The sequence below is a fragment of the Tachypleus tridentatus genome, chromosome 8 (assembly GCF_004210375.1).
Source record: "Tachypleus tridentatus isolate NWPU-2018 chromosome 8, ASM421037v1, whole genome shotgun sequence".
Taxonomy (NCBI): domain Eukaryota; kingdom Metazoa; phylum Arthropoda; class Merostomata; order Xiphosura; family Limulidae; genus Tachypleus; species Tachypleus tridentatus.
Genome location: NC_134832.1, coordinates 19,787,124 through 19,807,698, shown reverse-complemented (window position 1 = coordinate 19,807,698; position 20,575 = coordinate 19,787,124). Strand labels below are relative to the sequence as shown.

At 32.1% G+C, this 20,575-nt stretch overlaps 1 protein-coding gene across 3 annotated transcripts in view; it reads left to right on the top strand.

The window, feature by feature from the left end:
* LOC143258632 (popeye domain-containing protein 3-like) overlaps nucleotides 1–15,403 on the top strand; it is a 28,600-nt gene extending 13,197 nt beyond the window's left edge. For 2 of the 3 annotated variants that reach the window (XM_076517874.1, XM_076517876.1), the window contains 3 exons: nucleotides 4,695–4,847; nucleotides 6,352–6,652; nucleotides 9,076–15,403. In XM_076517874.1, the coding sequence (XP_076373989.1) occupies nucleotides 4,695–4,847; nucleotides 6,352–6,652; nucleotides 9,076–9,155 (534 nt within the window). In that variant the 3' untranslated portion in view covers nucleotides 9,156–15,403. The remainder of the gene's footprint in view (nucleotides 1–4,694; nucleotides 4,848–6,351; nucleotides 6,653–9,075) is intronic. The other variant, XM_076517875.1, reaches the window with a different exon arrangement.
* Nucleotides 15,404–20,575: the final 5,172 nt, after the last annotated feature.

Here is a 20,575-nt window from a genome sequence, read left to right as displayed (position 1 = left end):
ATTGCGAAAGCGTTTCATTTATGAATATATTTTGTTAACTTGAAAAAACGCTCACGAATTATTCCTCAACCCAATACATTATTAAATAAACTTTTCGAAGATTTCTTAACATTTTTCTGTTAGAATTACTTTAATTCTTAAATGCCTCTCATTACATACTCTCACTTTGTTTGTAATTGGTATAGTATTAAGTAAAATTAATATGCCTTTAAATAAAGATGTTATGTAAATTAGTTTGAACATTAGAGACAAGAAACTCGAATTATTTAGCTTTGATTCACAAAGCTACTTGCATCCTAGTGGCTTAGAGCCACAAGCTTACGACGTTAAAAATCGAGTATCGAAACCCGCAGTATACAGAGTACAGCTAAGCCCATTCTGTAGTTTTGCGCATAACAACGATCAACCAATCAGCTTAGCAACTTCATTTGCGCCCAAACATTATAGCTTCAAATATGGAAAATAGCAGTAGAAATCCAGTTGGTGAATCAGTGCATATGAATGGTTTATAAGTTGTTGTATTTTGTGCTTTGTTTTATGACCTAATAATTAGCGTGGTATCAAACATGCAATCTGAAAACCCATAGCCCGCCTTGCATAGCTGTAATATCACACTCCGTATATGAAGCTATAAGTGAATGTCAAATCCCACTGTTCGATTAGAGTGGCTGAAGACATTGGCGGTGGGCAATTTTGACTAACTGCCTTCCCTCTAGTCTTAGGTAACTCTTGTGCAATTTTGCGCCATATCGAAAAACAAATAAACTTATAAACATTTCCAATGATTACTTAACTTTGTTTAACTCAAACTAGAGTTTATCTTGAACTATTTACAATTAGATAAGCAAAATAAAGACCTGTATCTTCGAAATGCATTTTTACATGATACAAAAACGAAATATTGATCTACTAAAGATACATTCTGTAGATATAGGTCATTATTTTATTTCTGGTGGTTTAGTTTTAAAATACACATAACTACCTCAAATAGCTCAAACATTTAGTTGTGAGCATGTTTGTAATCTTCAGATTTGTTTGCTTTCGAGTTCATACGCAGACCTACTCAAGAGCTATCTGTCATAGTCCTCACAACATGATCTGACAGATCTATGAAAAGGCAAATTAATCAAAATCACCAACCACTAACTCTACGGCTACCCTTGTGTGACCGAATAGCAGGATGTGACCGCCACCCTTATAACGCACCCATGAACCCAACGTCTGTAATCATTAGATAGCTCATAGCTTTAAAACATTGCTGTTTATTAGTTAGTGCTGGCAACTTATTGTTCAATTTAATTTCATATTTTAATTTAAGGTACCGATAAATACATTAACACAAAGAAGGGAGTTCAATCATTCTATGAACAAATCTATATGATACTCGATAACCATTTTTATAAATATAAAAGGGAAGCATTTCATATTTCAGGCATTATCGTTTAAAACTTTTTATAATTTCCTTTGATAAACGTATATGTGTGTGTGTTATATGTAATGTGCCGTCTGCTCTAAAAGCCAACGGGGGTGGGGGTACGATAAATATTTTCTTATTGCAAGTGTAAAATTTTATAGTAAACATTGTTAAAGAATCTAAGAAACTTAACATTACTTAAGCAAATCAAAATATCGAATGATGAAACTTTGTTATTCAAAGTATGCTTTTATCAAACTAAGAAGGAATTGGATGTTCTCACTGAATACATTTTTTCTAGTATTTTTACTAAGATCATATTATTATGATAATTCCAAAAGTATAGCAGAACTATATAAAAAAATTCTCCACCCACTAAACTTTACACATTAAAATATTATTGTCGCCTTAAAATACATGATTGTGCCTACTTTTATGACTAGTCGTTGTTATTTCTCATTCAGATTGAAATTTTTAGCATAATCTTACACCCAGAAAGTGAAGGGTCACGTCCTGCCACAGGCAATAACCGATTAATACATGTCACCACAAAGACAGCATCTGTTTGAAAGTGTTATCTATTACAGTAGGCGGATTTTCAGAAAAGATAACTTTAAAAGTTATCTAAAAGACAATTTTAGTATGGTGAATCTAAATATACTTGTTACCAAGCTGTATTACAATAGCATTTTTGTTAAATGGTCAAAGAGTTCAGATACAACTTGGTAACAAGCAAATTGGAATTCAGTGTGTCTGAAATATTCTATAAAACAGTTGTTACCGAATCTTAACTATAAATTATTCTTGAACACTTACAAACGATTGACTCTATTATATATATCTTAAGCGCTAAAACAAAAGGACAGAAAATTTAATACAGAATATAAGTTATTTTTAAGCGATCATTTTTGGTTAAATCCAGAGTTTTACTCCTTGCTTTATAACATTCGATTGTAATAAACCATCAGCTATGAACTACATAAATTTGTTTTCTTTCGTCTAACATCAGTGGTGCAATATTTGTCTGTCTGTGCACTTACAATAACTATTAAATGTCGTTTCCCACAAAAACGTCAGATCAAGATTAAATGAGTGACATCAAAATATTTCTGTGGATGTTCAACATTCTTGAAATGTGTTTTCTTGGGTAGAAAGTCACTGTGGAACAAAAAAAGGAAGAAGTGCTCCTTCGATTATTTAAAGCATAATATTAAGAGGTTTTTCTTTCGAGGTGTTATCTGTCCAAAATAATATTTGTCCATTCATCATAAATCTGGAAATATTCCAGGAAAATGTTAAATAATCTTAAGGGAATCGGCATTTTAATCTTGAATAAAATGCTGTGAAAAGTGTTTAGGCTTAACATGTTTCTGACAAAGACTCGTCGATTAATTTCACAGAATAAAATATTCAGATGGCCTGTGTATCAATGATAAAGTTTCATTAACAGGGTTTTTTTTTTTTATTATTAATATCGTCTTCTCGCATCTGTCCCCCTGCTGGACAGCTGTAAGTCTTTGGATCTACAACGCTAAAATCAGGAGTTTGATTCCCCTAGATGCACACAGCAGATAGTCCGATATGGCTTTGCTATAAGAAAATACACACACATACTTCTCACATTTCGAATTACACAAAATAAAAATTTTCTTGAGTTCACCTACATTGAGCATAATATTTTGAAAAGAGTATCTTGAAAAAAAAAAAAAAAAGACTTTGCAGCTACACATAAGCCTCGATATATATATATATATATATATACCAGGTTGTCATGGTTCAAATGAATTCTACCAAACCAGAAAACATAACAGAGAAAGTCACGTTCATTTCACATCAGTATGAAATAAATCAGATTCCGTATAGCTTTACGACTAAAACATTTCACGCCTAACTCAAAACAAAAGAAAACAACATAGTTCCGAGCAAATTAGAAATAAAAAAATGAACTAGGTCTGAAATGTATAGAATTCATATTACATCAGAAACAATTTAATTCAGTTAATTGGATATATATACATATATATAATGATAGCTCTGGAAAAATAAAATAAGAAGTGATATAACACATGTAACTCAGGTGCTAAGAAAATGCTGATAACTAAATGCGAACAGAGTATATAGCAGTTTGTTTGCATTTAAGTACAAACCTACACAATGGGCTAGATGTACTCTGGCCACCATGGGTATCGAAACCCGGTTTCTAGCGTTGCAAGTGTGCAGATATATTGCTGTGACACTGGGAGGGAGAAACAGATAACAGCCAACCGTAATCAAATTTTTAGGTTTTTCCAAGAGAAAGCTTGTAGAGGTTTTGTAAAATAGATTTGATCGTTTGTGTGTTTGAAAATGTTTCAGAAACTTTAAAATTTAATAGAAGATGAAAGACGTATTATAGAAACACCGTATGATAATGTTTACGTTAGTGTACATGTAAAATTAAATGGTTAGGCTTGCTTTCCATTTCTTAATGTAGAATTTTCTAATTGAGTAGCCTGCGTGATGTTATTGAATGTTTTCCGTTTCTCAAGATACGAGTTTGGTTCACTGTAAGTATCTATTGTGAATGATAATTCTGTTCTATTCATGATGTTGCTCTAGTGCCGTCATAGGTAGTCATAAATTTGCAGCAAAAAATATTTAGAAGTCCTTTAAAGATTCGGAACACGTTCAGACCAGCTTGTGGCTGTGTAACTGAATTACTGATGCCCCATACGTGTTTACACGGTACAAAAAGCAGAAATAGAGCATATGGAAAAGTACGTCTTTCACTTTTCTAACACGTTAATACACGTGGCACACATTGTTCAACGTAACAATATCGCAATGCTGTCAATAACGCTGTATAATGAATACAAATATTGTTAAGTTGGGTGTGTGGGGATTCCTACGTCACATCTGCATTAAAATGAACTTGGAAAATGTATACTTAGTATTGCGTTTTATTCCTAGTATTTTAAGTATGAAATATATTGAGAATAATAACATGTAACGCAAACTTGGAAGACATTTTTTATTTAAAATGTATCATAAAACTTACGTAACGAGTGTTTGTGTGTTTTTTCCTGCGTAGTTTAAACCTTCCAAACTATAAGTTATTCCATGGTTACCTTAATTTGAAGACCATAATTAGCTCATTTCTTTTCTTGCATGTAACCAAATGTTTCGACATAAAACACTACACTTTGTGTAATACACGTGCGGAACTTTTTGTTATTGTCTAAATAATAAACGTTATCCTTATGATTTTCGCAGTTAAAAATAAATGGGTTCTATTTTGCAGGTGTCTATCATAGCGTCGACCCCATGTCGGTATATTTTCTGGCAACGTCACAGTCTTGAGTATTTGTTAATCAAGGAGACACACTTAGCCAACGTCCTCTCGGTGCTGATAGCGCGTGATATCACTAGTAAACTGTATGCTATGAATGAAAAGGTAAAAGTTTTCATTTAAACGTCTGGTAGATAAACACGCGCCATATCTCGCCCTTCACCATAAGTACTTGATTTCAGTAATGTTTAGTATGTACGTACATTTTTTTTTTTTTCCAAAAGCATTTTCAAAAATGTTCTCATGCCATTTCTAGAAAAGATACATTGATGGCGTCAGTAAAAGCATTACTGTGTTTTGATATGTGTTTTCAGGGATCAAAATACGAGGTTTCCCAGCTAAGTTATTCAGTAAATACAAAATTAAAATACAGTTGTTTTTAAATCCTGATATGGGTAGGAGTTTTAGGGTCTGAGCTGATAGCAACGTAGAAATACATGTAATATTTCTACTAAGTCTTCGTGACACACTTTAATGGCTAACATCTAAAGAAGATGCCAAACACTGGCTTGATTTTCCACAGCTCTTAAATTATTGGTGTAACAAAGGCACAGTATTTCTGTAAATAGTTCTTGAACAAAACAGTAGAGATGTGAATTGTTTAGGAAGCTAACATTTACTAAAGTGTTCAGATATCTACATCATAAGTACAACAAAGATAAGAAACCAGTTGTGTAAAATTTCCTGCTTTGGCTGTACTAATTGTGGAAAGAACTATTTATTATCCGTCGAAGCTTGGTTGGTACTGCTAAGTTAATTTTTTTTCCACTTAGAAATATACAAAATTTAATTATTATATAATTCATAACGTAGAAGTTTCTTTTTTCGTTAAGAGCTTAAACTATTTTCTGAAATATGTTTTACAAAAAACGTCATTTTGGTAAACTGTTGTCAATAATGTATAACATATAATTTTTCAAATCACGGTTCACTGAAAAGAAAATTGTTTCACAAATAACAATAACCTGCATTTTTACGCAGTTAATCGGTTCTTGTTGTTGTTTATAATTATTTCACTCGTATCACTAGACGATATTTTAATTATGGTGTGATGTGCTATGTGATAAACCTTTTCTCGGTAACATTTTGATGGTTATACACATAATTTGATGCACAGTTTGTTGAGGTCATCAGATTAAGTTTGGGTGAGAAAAAGAAAACTTCTAGAACTAAAATATTACAAATTAATGTCCTAGGTTCAATGAATATGAATATGAATATGAAAAGACAGTGTGAAGCTGAATATATGTGCAAAAACGGCTCGTTTGGCTTAAGAAAATATTTTATGTAGAAGAACGAACGTTTCGACCTTCTACCTAAATATTTTCTCATGCCAAACGAGCCGTTTTTGCATATATATTTCTCTACAAGTGGGTTTTCTCGATATCACTGAATGTGAAGCTGAATCGCTGACCTTCAAAGTCAATGCGCTAAGGCCTTTTTCCCATTTATACTGTATTTTAAAATTATATCTAGCACCTTGCTTTATAGGTCTGTTTTGTACTCTTAATATTTCTCAAATTATTAATATTTAGTTTTAGCATTTTATTAAAATTTATTTATCATTTTCCTTTGAAAATATAATACTTTTTTAACTTATTATTTGCAGATTGTAACCGAAAAGGGATCTCACTTGGACATTCGTCTACCAAGCATCACGGGCTCTATAACATCGTATGGTGGAACTCATGACGGTCAAGGATCACGATCACCCGCTTCCAGAAGCATGCGCAGTAAGAGCCTTCATTGTAATAGCCTGACTCATGACAGCTTGAATCATTTACCAATATCCCCAGAGAAGATGATCCTACCCCATGGAGACCGAGAGGCGAGTGTACAGCATGAACACCACAAAGTGGTTCCGATGTTTCCTGGAAAGCAGTATTCACTCCAGGAGACCACCGACACAAGTAAGTCTCAAATAAATTTAATATCACACATATATATATACTTATTAAACTCGATACAGATAACTCTGTGTTTGTGAAGCAAATAAAGCATCGTTGTGAATCGTAGAAAGTTACCAAAGTATTCTAAACGTACTATTACATATGGAGTGTAATTGTAAACTACTTGTATCTCTCTCCTTATATTTAGATAGAATGGTACGTGTGTGATATGTATATTTTCAAATGTTTATTTAAAAAAAAAAGTTTAATTCCCAGTTTATCAAAAATAAACTAATGATTTAATTGTTTGTTTGTTTTTTCTGGAGAGAGGATAAAAACTGGTAGATTTAGTTAATTATATCCTTCTTGTCTTGTCGAGTTAAATTCAGTTTTTCTGTGGACATTACAACGTTTATAATTTAAACGAGTTCTAACCTTCACTTAAATGAAGAAACATTGTAGTTGGAACATAACTTTGGGAAATTATTACATGTGTTAATATCATTTAATCATTTCTTTGTCTTAGTTGTTGATTGGTGTTTGAAATTTTCATTTCTGTTGGTACATTACCATTATTATATATTTTTACAGTGACTAACATTTTAGCCCCTTTAGTTAAGAATATTCTAAATCTTTTTTATATAAATTTACCCTTAAAATATCCTAGTAAGCATTTTTACAGTTAATTTGACCTTTGTTAAGTATTTCAATGACCATAGTATAGAAGAAAAATTATTGTGAATATAATTTCATTCATAATTTTATATAATGATATAATTTATTAACCTCAGAGTGAAACATAGCTTTATAAATACATTACAAAGCTCAAAAATGCAAGGTTTCTATCTATCATATTGGGTTATATCAGTTGCAAGCAATATGAAAATTTCCCACTTGTTTATAAATATATATATATATATTATTATTATTATTTTTTATTCACAGTTTTATATAAATTATTTCATATTTCTTGTTTAACTTTAGGTAGAGGATGTTCTGTTAATTAAGCTGTATAGTTTATTCGGGGAAAGCTGTTAGCAACTACGCTTTGTTTTTATACCCCAAATTATTTCCTTTGACAAGTATAATGAATGTGAGGTAGTTCTAATAAACTAATAACGACAAGAGAACTTCCCCTGCTAATAAAATACACTGGTTTATAAGAACAGGGTACAGTACGTAGTCGTTGGTATTGTCCCTACCAAACTACAATATTTGTTTATCATGAATAGCAGATTATGAACGTTTATTCTCCGGCACCATGAGGTCTGAAATAGGAAAGATAACGGTGAGCAAACAACAGATGGGGGTATAGCGTCGTTTGTTGTTAATTCGTAATGAATTGTTTCAACGAGAACGGGAGAGATCATTGACCCAAAACTGCTCCTGTACCTTGATTTTTCCCGCACTCTGACAATGTCAGTGTCTTATATGTTGTTCGATAGTGTTAACTTCACCTATTTAGGCCAAGACTAGAGGGAAGGCAGCTAGTCATCACCACCCACCGCCAAATCTTGGGCTACTCTTTTACCAACGAATAGTGGGATTGACCGTCACATTATAACGCCCCCACGGCTGAATTGGCGAGCATGTTTGGCGCGACCGGGATGCGAACCCGCGACCCTCAGATTACGAGTCGCACGTATTAACACGCTTGGCCATGCCGGGCCGTTATTCAAGTAAGTGGGGCTTACTTTTCGGTAGTCGGTTTGACGTTATCTCACAACGAGAATGAATGATTATACTTTTTTACAAATATGGTAGGTGGAAAAAGATTTGTAAAAGTTTAACCTTAGTAATATTAAATATGAAACAATTTCAAATAATGAATGAACTTAATATGAATAATCAATACACTCTAGATTCAACATTATTTATTTGAAACTATTTTCCTCATATAAATTAGTAATAAATTTACATTTGTGTTCTAAAATAAATCCTGCCTGTTTCAATCCTTTTCTGTTTCGAAAATCTAACACAAAAATATTGAACACCCTATATAGTTTTTCTTTTAAACTTAATAAAAGTTCACTAACTCACTTTTCAAAAATAAATTATTTTTTTTATATTTGGCACCAGGACAACGTTCTTCAGATCTCTGCTCTATAATAATGATTTATTAATAAAGTTCCTGTATCGATCGATTATATAACTTATTGATACTATGTCAGCTCTGTTTTTGTGATCACAGTCCGTCAAACACACAAGATTATATACAGCTAGCCTTTATTTCTAGACCACGTACGTTATTTGATTCCATTTATCAGCTTTTCAATGAGTCTGACGCACTTTAGAGCTACTGACATTTTCCATCTTGTTCAACTGGTATATGGAGTATTTTTACACAGTTTCATAAGACAGGCTTCTTGTTACGCGCTAAAAATAGCATTGTTTTGCCTTATTCTATCAGTTGCCTAAAATATGATTTATTTTGTTATTTCTAGTGAACGGGAACGAAGACCAGCTGGAAACATCTCCCTTTCTAAACAACAACGTGGTTCGCTCAGCGGAGGAAGAAACGTGATGGCGTCAAAATATTGTTTCAGATCCACTCAGGAGTAAATTTACGTCATCAAGAAAAAGTGACGTAACAAGTGATGTCAGGACAACAGTTTCAACTGCCTCGCATGACCTTCCTACTTGAAAATTCACTACGGGTTTGGAAGCCAAATACTATTAGTTATTTAACTTTCTTCTTGTGTCAAAACGTATTACTATACTCAACTGAATGATGTATTTCAGTGTCTTCCTCTTTTATTATACTCTGATATTTCTTTCTCAACTTTATCTCGGTATTCATGTATATTACTTAACTTGGAATAGAAATAGATAAACTATTAAAATGATTGACTCTGTGGCTTTAAAATTGCTTAAACAGTTTATTTAATCAAAGGAAAAATATATATCTTTTTCTAAATATTACCAGTGATAAAATTGTATATTAATTCCTCTTATAAACTAACACTTTTTGTTTTCGTGTTCTCTGATCTACAGCAAATTAGAATCATTTTCTTCTTGGCAAGAATAGTTGTATTGTTCTACCGAAACTTACGTAGTCGCTTTTCTAAACCAGGTGAATGAACCGTAAATAATAGAAAAAACAATACTTATGTTCCAACACACAGTAGGCTTAACGATAATCGAAAAGAAAAATAAATGTCGTACATTGATACTTCGTCTTCGATAGATAATTCATACGGTAATAAATATTTAATTTTGGAAAATGAATATTAAATAATGAAAGAGAAGCTTTTTGTTATTGTCCCTCCTTTCCTCCCTTAGCGATTCAGCAGTAAAAGTATGAAGGCTTTTCACGCTGAAACTTCGCTATTGGCGTTGGGCAAAGCACAGATAGCGCATTGTTTAGCTTTACGCTTAACAACAAATCTCTAAATCTGATGTAACATAATAGATGTTTCTCTTATTTTTCAGCTGCAAACTTAATGTTCGGCCTAATTTCTTTAAAGCTTCCATAATTATAATCATAATAATTTCAAACCTATTTTAAAAGGTTTTAAAACAGCCCATCGTGTAACTTTGTGCTCAACCAAAGAAACATTTGTATCAACACTGTAAAACTATTTCTAATTAGTTCGTTTTCTACCATGTGAATATTTAATTTTCCATATGCCAGGTTTTATTAATTCTGTTTCCCAATCACAACAGCTTAATAACCTACAGTACTTTGTTACTTTTAAGAAAAATAGAAAGTTAATAAAAATAGCTAAAAGACGCTTTTTTAACATCAACTAGAAAATAAACACACCAATCTTGTTTACCCCCAATTTTTTGTCTATACCGTCAATGTTCACACAAACTATATTTTTCTTTGGTTGTTGTTTTTTCACCATAAGAAAAAATGAGTGCCTAAGGTGAATCAAACTCAAATACAGCAAACTAAATTAATCTCCAATTTTTGACACGTCGTCGACACATAGAGAGATAGCACATTAACTGAAAATATTAGTTAATGTTTTATTAATTATATGTATCTAAATATTTTTTCTTCGGTACCTGTTGAAACGAGATGTCCTTATTTAGAACATTTCGTTATTATTTCAGTCCATGCTATGTGATCACGACCATAAAAATATTTCGATGTGCCAAAATTATATGTTTTACTTAAGTGTAATGATACGCCCACATTTAATAACACACTTCTTTTTGTCTCATTTTTTAAGTACCGACGAACATACGAATAATATTTGGAAAATAAAAACTAAACACATTTTTATTTCTGTTTTAATACTTTTGGGGGGCCCGGCATGGCCCAGCGCGTTAAGGCGTGCGCTTCGTAATCTGAGGGTCGCGGGTTAGCGCCCGAGTCGCGCCAAACATGCTCGCCCTCCCAGCCGTGGGGGCGTTATAATGTGACGGTCAATCCCACTATTCGTTGGTAAAAGAGTAACCCAAGAGTTGGCGGTGGGTGGTGATGACTAGCTGCCTTCCCTCTAGTCTTACACTGCTAAATTAGGGACGGCTAGCACAGATAGCCCTCGAGTAGCTTTGTGCGAAATTCCAAAACAAACAAACAAACAATAATACTTTTTGGGAGCCGGAAAGGGGGCTATTGATATTATTACAAAAATATATTTAGATTATTAATTTTAATGATCATTTGGATTGTAGATTTATTCGTGTGTTAAAAAAAATATTCTTTAACAAGTATACGTTATTGTACACTTTACACACGTAAGAAGTTTTAATGATTTTATGACGGTATTAACTTCAATAGAAACATATTCGTATGTTATTTTTATCAAATGTGGCATGCATAATATTCAAGAATATAGAAAGTGGTATATTTTTAGGCTTTCCACTGTCTTGTTCAGATATAATTATATAATTAAGAAAAGATTATAACTGATTGAAGTCCCCTGCGTTATGAAAAAAGCTTACTGTCTACAAAAAATCTAAATCTCAAATACGTATACTTTAAATTCATTTCTTTAATATAAACATTCCTATAGGTCAGTGGGTTGACACATCATTCAGGTAATGTTTTCAGTGTTTATATTTTCTTGTTAAGTCAGGACTTATATCAGATTCATAAGCGCCAAACTTATTACACATTGTTCTGTACAAAGTGCCCCCCGCTAATACAGCGGTAAGTCTACGGATTTACAACGCTAAAATTAGGGGGTTCGATTCCCCTCGGTGGACTCAGCAGATAGCCCGATGTGACTTTGCTATAAAACACACACATACTCTATACAAAGTTTGAATATGAACTCGCACTTTTCTGTACAACCATTTTACAGTTTGCTTCCAACGAATCTGGTTCGGCCTTCTCCACTGGATATAGTTTAAACATATGTACTTAGCTTGGATAATACGACACGAGTTCTGTGAACCGAAGCATTGGGATTGGATGCTGAAACATACATGTCATATATTTGTGGTGTAAAATTTGTATGTTTGCCTAAGTATGGACGGAATTTTGTGTTGTCCTACTCATTATGCGCTGAATTATCTCTTTTTGTCAGGTATTTTAATGAATGTTTCGTGGTGTTATTTTTTTGTATGACAAAGAGATAGAAATCAGACCGCGTAGACAATACTTTGTTGTGTGATATTAACAGTTTTTCAGTACAACTCTCACATCATTTAATATAAGTAAATCATCAAAATGTGCTGAGAAAATTCAAATTCTTAAAATAAAAGAAAAATGTACTTAAAAGCTGTATTTTATAATCACTGTAACTACTATTTTTCCATAACTGTTAAAAAAATTCAAAATTTTCATTTTGTTTACTTGAATACATCCAGTTTATCTTCATGGACAAAATCTGATTAAAATGTTTGCTACCTGCAATCCAGCAATTTCTGAATTTTCTAAACATCATCATAACTTTTACATATTATTGTGTTTCTTAAAATAGGGGCTTACTCTTAAAGATTAATTAAGCCTAGAATGAGACTTATCTATATTGCTATAGATAAAGGCTTTATATAGCTTATTAACGCTTCAAAAAACGTTAACATATACAAGCTAATTTTGCATTTGTAGTAATCAAAGCCCATTTTAGAAACCTTAATATTTGCAAATATAAGCACATACATAACGTTGAATGAACCTGTGGAACGAATACAGAAAACTGTCTAGTCATCAAAAGGATATCCTACTTCTCTTACGTTGAGTGGAACTTGATGTATTTCATATTCAAATAGTTTATTGTTGTGAATGTCCATGTAAACTTTATGTAGTGAGAGGCCTGCTGTTAATGCTTACATGCTTGTAAGGCTTATCGGAGCATTGCTAAATAGGGCCGGGCATTGTGCAAAATGCTAAATGTTTTAATATATTCTTGTGTTGCATTGGTGGCATAGCGCATTTGGTAATATAACTTGCATGTTGTTCCCCATATGAACATGGGAGATGGGGGATGGAATCCGTACTGTTAGATTTACATTTTAAAAAGCCACGAAACTGCGGCATTGTGAGATCTGAGGAAGGGGGTCAAGGACTAGAAAGTTTTTGGAAACTATATAGATGCTCTACATATTTATACGTATAATTATATATGGAGATCACATATGTATGTATACATTAGAGCGTAAATTTCGTATATACGTTGATATTAGTGCTCGTTAAGTTACGTCATTGAAAAATTAATGCTTCAAATTAATTAACTGAGTAGCTTCTGTTTTCTTGTATTTTATGATTTTTTGTGATATTTGCTGTATTTAATATTTTTAATCTCTTTCTTAAAAATATAACCGATGTGGATCCAACCCTAAGAGTTAATCATCCGTGGGTGGTTCTTTTTTTGACAAATAAAACAAATACAAAATGACTTCAAATGACCAGATAGATATGTTGTTCTATATTTGTACTTTGTGTCTGACAGGCTATTTTGGTGACTTTGTAACTGCTGATCTGATAATGTAATGATGTTTAAAAAGTAATTTTGATAGTTGAATGATATTATAAGTCGTAGTGGTGCAGTGTTTTAAAAGACCTGCATAAAACACATAAAAACAAAAGTTTGTGAATAAAGTGTCACACATAGGTATATCGTGAAAAAACCTTTCGTGGATTATTAAAAAACCATTTGAGCTTTGCTTGGTATACATTTTCCTATTAATAACTAATTATATTATGTGAGTAAGTGCATTTGTTTGAGTGTATATAAATATCCTAAATAGAAAGTTGATGTGTGATGTTTCTTTCTACATATTTGATTGTTGTATGGGCATTACTAGTATTTAAGGTTCTTTCTCAAATATGATTTGTAATATGCAGTATGGGAATTTTTTTTTTTACTGGAGTGTTAACAAAATCTTACTAAATGACTTTCCAACATTTTTTATGCAATCAATTGTTGTTCGAAAGAGTTTTTGGTGGTTAATAAATGTTGTGAGTTTATTTTAGAGTCTCGAAAAAGTCCTTTTATATATCAAACACGTTGAATAAAATTTCAACCAATATTTTTAATTTTTATAAAAGTGAACTGAAGTACTTTGCTTAAACAAGTTACTGTATAAACTTAACTTTAAAAATGTATAAAAATATATCAATATATTTTAATACAGCTGAACGCGGGCACTGAAGTGTATACTTATAAAGGACAATCCTATAAGCTGAAATTATATAGCAGATTAGAGTAAAACAAAATTCAACATAAAGTGTTTCTTATATCATATGATTTTTGTTGTATTTTTATTTGTTTACTACCATGATAACTATAGTAGTCTTCCTTTTGCACCATACTGAGCATTAAGTCATAAGCAATTTTATTTTGAAAACTGTACAAAATTCAAATCATTATAAAAGTAATAAAGAATGTCTTATATCTTTTATGGAAATTAATAAGCGACATACTGCAAAGTGATTGCTGTTACAGTAAAAAAAGGCGAAAATTCCTAACGATTAGCATAGCATGCGAGTTGAGATTTTGGTTGAAATGTATAAATGGTTATTTGATTTACAGTTTTAAAACTAAATTTTCTTTAATTTTTAAGAATAAAATATGTATTCTGTTTCTATTAATATAAAGCTATACCATAAGTATTTTATGTAATGCAAGTACTATTTTAAACTTAGATTGATGTAAGTCATTTGTTTATTAATTTAAGATGATAACATAAAAATTTATTTATACTCTGTAACTAAATATCAATTAGTTATGTATTCAGTTACCATGACTAATTTAATATCTTATGAGCAGGTTGATGTTGTCTGTTCTGAAAACTTTTGACAGTAGAAATAGTTTCTTAGTTGTTGTTTTTTATCTTGTAACCGGATTAAGTTCAATGGTGATATACGAAAAAACAGTGTTATGTGTGATAGTATAAACAAGCAAGGAAAACTGTGAACACCCTGCAATATGGATGTAAACAGGCAATGGAAAGTTTTCGCTGCAGGAACAAAGTGATTTGTTTTACACATATAAATAATTTTTCTCGAAATTTATACAAGATTTATTTAAGGAAGTAAAGCGGTTTTTATTTAATACGTTAAATAAATATACACAATAAAATTAAAGTTTTTAACTTTTGTAGTTAGTGTACAAAATTAGGTAACTTCACCTGCTAAAACGTGACTAAGAAAAAATCATGTGCAAACTCATTTGACCTTAACAAAATCAATTTACACAATATCATTTTCAAGGAGTTGAAAACGTCAAGTATACAGTTAGGTTTACTAAAATAAATACAAATTTTGTTGCACATAAAAGTTTTTCTCTCCATTTTAGATGATACAAGAATAGTTTGGTTCTATGTATTCAGAGCGTAGTTTGAAAATGGAAAATAAATATCATTATTTTACGTGTATAGTGTTTTCAGTTGCGACTGCTATAGTACGCAACGCTTCGGAAATTATCTATGGTAATCAATTTTTTGGAAATTATACTAACAAGATACGCAAGGTAAGTATGTTGAAAATATTTCAAGTGTGAACACGCTGCTGCTATTTAGAAGTGATACCAAAAGTGATGTAAATGCATCAGAATTTTACAATACCACAACAGAGATAAGCTTTTCTTGTCTACAATCTGTTAATCATAATCTAAATCTTAGACTTACGTAAACGATATTCCTAACTCAACAATTTTGGTTATAGTATAGTCATTTTTATTGTGTTTCACTTACGACAGTGAACCTGCAATTGTATACGACTTGAATAATATTAACATAAAAAGTTCATATTCTACAAATCCTATATTCGTTTACTGTGGTAAAGAGAAATCAACTACAACGCTATACTTATGATACACAACTCACAATCTCTAAAATTGCCCTTTAGAAGTGAAATTCCCTGAAACCTGGGTGATAAATGAGATATTTTACTTCAGGGGCATATTGGGAGCCTAAAACGATATCAAATATTCAAAAATCAGGATAATATATACATGCAGAGAGAAGTACAGTAGGTTGGTCAGTAACCCAGGGACAGTGTAACCAGGTTATCATCCCACTGGCCTAGTTGTCACAGGCCCACCGGATTTTACCCATTGACCTAGCGATCCAACCGTCCCTGTTATAACTTCATTTTCATTCTTTAATAACTTTGAATATTTTAATAATTATACTACTTTTATAATGTCTTTGATAAGTTTCATATATAAATTAAATGCGAACTCATGAAACACTAAGAAGCCTGCAGTTCTTAATTTTAAGTTCCAAACAATGGTCTTCACGTTTATTTGGGAAGCAAAGTATTGCGAAGAGTAGAATTTGTGGCAATGGAAAATATTTTTGCAGTGTCTACACCTAATTATTTATTAGCCGAGTATAATGTTATTGTACCGCAACTTCTTTTGTTTTGTTTCGAAAAGAGCCAAAAACCAGTTCATATTAATAATTTAAAACAGTATATACGAGAGTAAGAAACATAGATTTCAAGTTAATTGATTCTTTAGATTGTAATTATTTTGTTTCCTAAAGTTGCTGTATAAACAGGGTTTCTTTGATTTTGCATTTATTTATATTTGTTTCAGTACTTAGTATCTGAGTGTTTTCTATGGTTATGCTGTGTTTATTTGATTGCAGTATTCAAAAACGTATAAAGATGTTTCTTTATGTGTGTGTGTGTTTTTTGGTTCTGGTTTCCATTTTTCTGCTTGTTTCTCCCATATAGAAATCTGGCGTTGTTACATTGTATTTTATAAATAATGTTGGCGTTGTGTTTGTCAGTGTAGTTTTTTTGTTTTTTTTTACATAGTATGGACTTTAGTTTTGTACCTGGTTTTTGAATAAATTTGATGTTTACTGGAATGTTGTGTTTTTCGATGATGTCAGGAACATATGGTATGCAGCAGTGTAAGGTTTTGTAGTTTATTGTATCTTGGGATGTATTGTGGTTTGTTGTTCATTGTGCTGTTGATTTAGGTGTATGCGTATAATTTTTCAACGGTTTTTGGAGGAAACTTGTTGATGTTGATGCAGTCTTGTTCTGTTTTGTTGATTTCATCGTTACTTTTATTGGGTGAGCATAATTTTGTGTCTGTGTTTATTTGGTTTCTTAATATGTTACGTTTTTGTTTTGTTTCAGGTACAGTTTCAGGGAATGTATAGTCCAGTATGGGTGATTTTTCCATGGATTTCTGTTTTGAATTGTGTGTCAGGTTCTTGTAATCTTGAGGTTGAGAAATGTTATTTGGTTAGTTTTTTTCCTGTTCACAGGCGAACTTGATTTTGGGGTGTATAGAGTTAACGTGGTTGAAAAAACTAAGTGTGTTTTCTGTAGATGTGAATCCAGCAATTGTATCATCAACATATCTACACCAGTATGGCGGTGGGTGTTAGGCTAATTTCATTGACTGAGATTCAATCTGCATCATAAAAATGTTGGCTAGAACTGGTGACACGGGATTCCCCATACTTAGGCCATTTATTTGTAGGTAGTTTAGGTTATTTAATATAAAGTTAGTTATCGTGGTAGTAAATCCTATAATGGTTGCTAATTGGTTGTTGGGAGTGTATCAATGGGTTGGGGTCTTGGATATAAAGTTCTAAAGCTATCTTGCAGGCTTCAGTTGCTGATATTTCTGTAAAGAGAGAGATTACATCAAAACTGGCCATTAAGGCTTTATGGTTTAGTTGATTAATAAGAGATTAAAGTTAAAAGAGTCTTTGAAAAAAGAACCGGCTGTTTTTACATATTTAGAAAATTCCCACGCTATGTATTTATCAAGGTTGTAGTCAAATGATTCATAGGCCAACATTATGGGTCGTAGTGGACAAACTGGTTTGTGAGGTTTGGGGTGTTGCATGAGTCGGTCTTGCATTGGTAAGAATGAAAGTTTTCGGAGATTGTGTTGGTTTTTTCATTTGTAGTAGTGTTTTGAAGACATCTATTTCTTTGAAACACCTCAAAAAGTATCTTAAACAACTTTTTCAAAGAATTTTCATGCAAAACTATCAACATAACTTCTAGAAAAGAAAACTAAAAAAACAGCCTCACATGAAAAGATATTAATTGTATAAACAACCTAATTAATGACCTAACATCTAACTACAACGCCACCAACAATCATGTACCCGTTTATACTCTCGTCCCTAAGATATGTGCCCGGCAGCGGTCACTTGCAAACTCCCTCTTTGTTAACTTGAAGACGACCTTAAAAGGTCGAAACGTTGTTCTCTACTTTATTTTAATAAAAGTTTTAGTACCTATACAAGTACATCTTTACTTCAAGTGAGTTTCTCGTCGTCATGAAATACAGTCCTATAGTTAATACTTCAAATTGAGTTGCCAATATGACCAACTGATTCTGACTGCTGTACGCTAACGCTTCCATCTTCGTAAAAAATGGTGCTAAACGTCTTGGTAGGGATAACATACCATACACCAAACTACGTACCTACACATTTGTTGGGACATTGTTGAAGGTCAAATCCTAGGAACATTTTCTATATGAGAATATAATACTACATGTTTTTGTGGCATTTTCAGGTGAAATTTATTTTCTCTAGAGCAATGGGATAAGTTCATTAAACAACAGAAAATACGACGTATATTGTAGAGTAACGAGTTTGTAAAAATTAAGTAAATAGATTGGACACAATAACGTAGCATAAATAATATGTACTTGTTTTGGATAATAGACTGTTCTGACAGACTATCTCACTAGTGAGTAACTACTAGACTATTTAAATTCAACGTTCCTCACTTCACAGGAAACTTCAGATTTACCTAGAGCGATAAGAGCTCATCCAAGTGAATGGCCATTCTCATTCAAAAATAGAGAAAGAAGTAATCTCGAGATAGCACATGATCTGCTTTTAAATTAAGTGACATCCCTGTCAGTATTCTTGCATAATATGCAGCATTATAGCCAATACTTTTAATGAGTAGAACAGGGTATGACCTCAGTAGAATGACAGAGGTACCTATAACAAAATCAACTTAGACTTTCTTCATCACATACCCGCCAGTGGCACAGTGCTATGTCTGCAGACTTACAACGCTAAAAACTGGTTTCGATATCCCGTGGTGGACAAAGCACAGATAGCACTTTGCGTAGCTTTATGCTTAACTACAAACAAACATTCTTTATCACGTGTTATGTGAAAATTGAACATACTCAGAAAGAAATGATACATTTAAAATAATATTATTTTAATATAAAAGGTAGAACACACGTCGTATTATTATACACTACACCTTCCTTCCATCCTTTATTTCAGGTTTGTTCTCAGGTTAATATTAATCTTATCTTTGATACCAATAACATCTAAATACGCACCCTGATCAAAAACTAATGTAACTCTCTTAAACACATATAGCACAAATGAAATAATCCTTTAACACAGAAAAATGCATAATGTTTGTTTAGAATTAAGCACAAAGCTACAGAATGGGATATCTGTGCTCTGCTTACTACGTGTATTGAAACACAGTTTTTATTTTAGCTGTGCAAATCCGCAAACATACCGCTGCGACACTGGGGGGGGGCAAAATACATCATAAAAAGCTTTTAAAAAGGTGCAAGTGACACTAAAACATGAAAAATACCCTGAAATAAATCACATTTCAATTTCACTTTAGAAAAACCCTTTAACAATGATGTCCATCATGTAATTTCCATTGCAAGTCACAAATCCCTTTGAAGCATATGAATAAATAATCATTACAATCACCAAAACTATTATTTAATACGGAAAAACAGTCAACTTTCAATGTTAACTACGAAATAAAAGGCAACATCATAAAACAGCCCTTTAATACTGGAAAAGATAAAACATGCTAAAATTAACAATACAAGTTGTGTAACAGAATCTTCCACAAATGTACGTACAGTATATATATGTATGTATACACACTAAAAGAAATGAAAAAATAAATAAGTAACAATAATTGGCATGACACAATACTACTCTATACGTTATTTAACTAACGAATTTTATCATTAAATTGATGTTCACTTTATTATATCTTTCACACTCAAGATAAAAAAGTTATCTAATCATCTCACAATCCATAGTTGTTCTTTATTCTCAATCCTCTTGTCTTGTCGACTTTATTGGTTGTTAATAGCTCCCAAGAGAGCCACATATAAGAATTTTGGCATCAGTGCAAAGCACTTACTGCGATATGTCAGGCCTATAGCTGGGAGCTACCCAAACTGTATCTACCTATCCTACTCATCTTTACTTTCCTTAGCTTACTGTAGAATCAGACGAAATCAGCATGTCAAAGGATTCTGCCATTATAGTAATTTTCTTTATAGAATCAGAATCAGCTGCATTCAGGACACAAGATCCGCAAAGTTTTTTTTTTTGGGATACTTAAGGATAGTTCCCAAGTCATTGAACAGCACGTATCCATTCATGGCAGCTCAGTAAGACTTCAAGAGTTCAACACAAAATAATGAGAAAAAAACCGTTAGCTAATTGAAGAACAAGATAGCCAAAATGGTTAAGAATTTTATCCCAAATAGAAAAAGTGCAGATTTAAAATATAAGTTTAGTGAAATTCAATTAGTCAACAGGTTA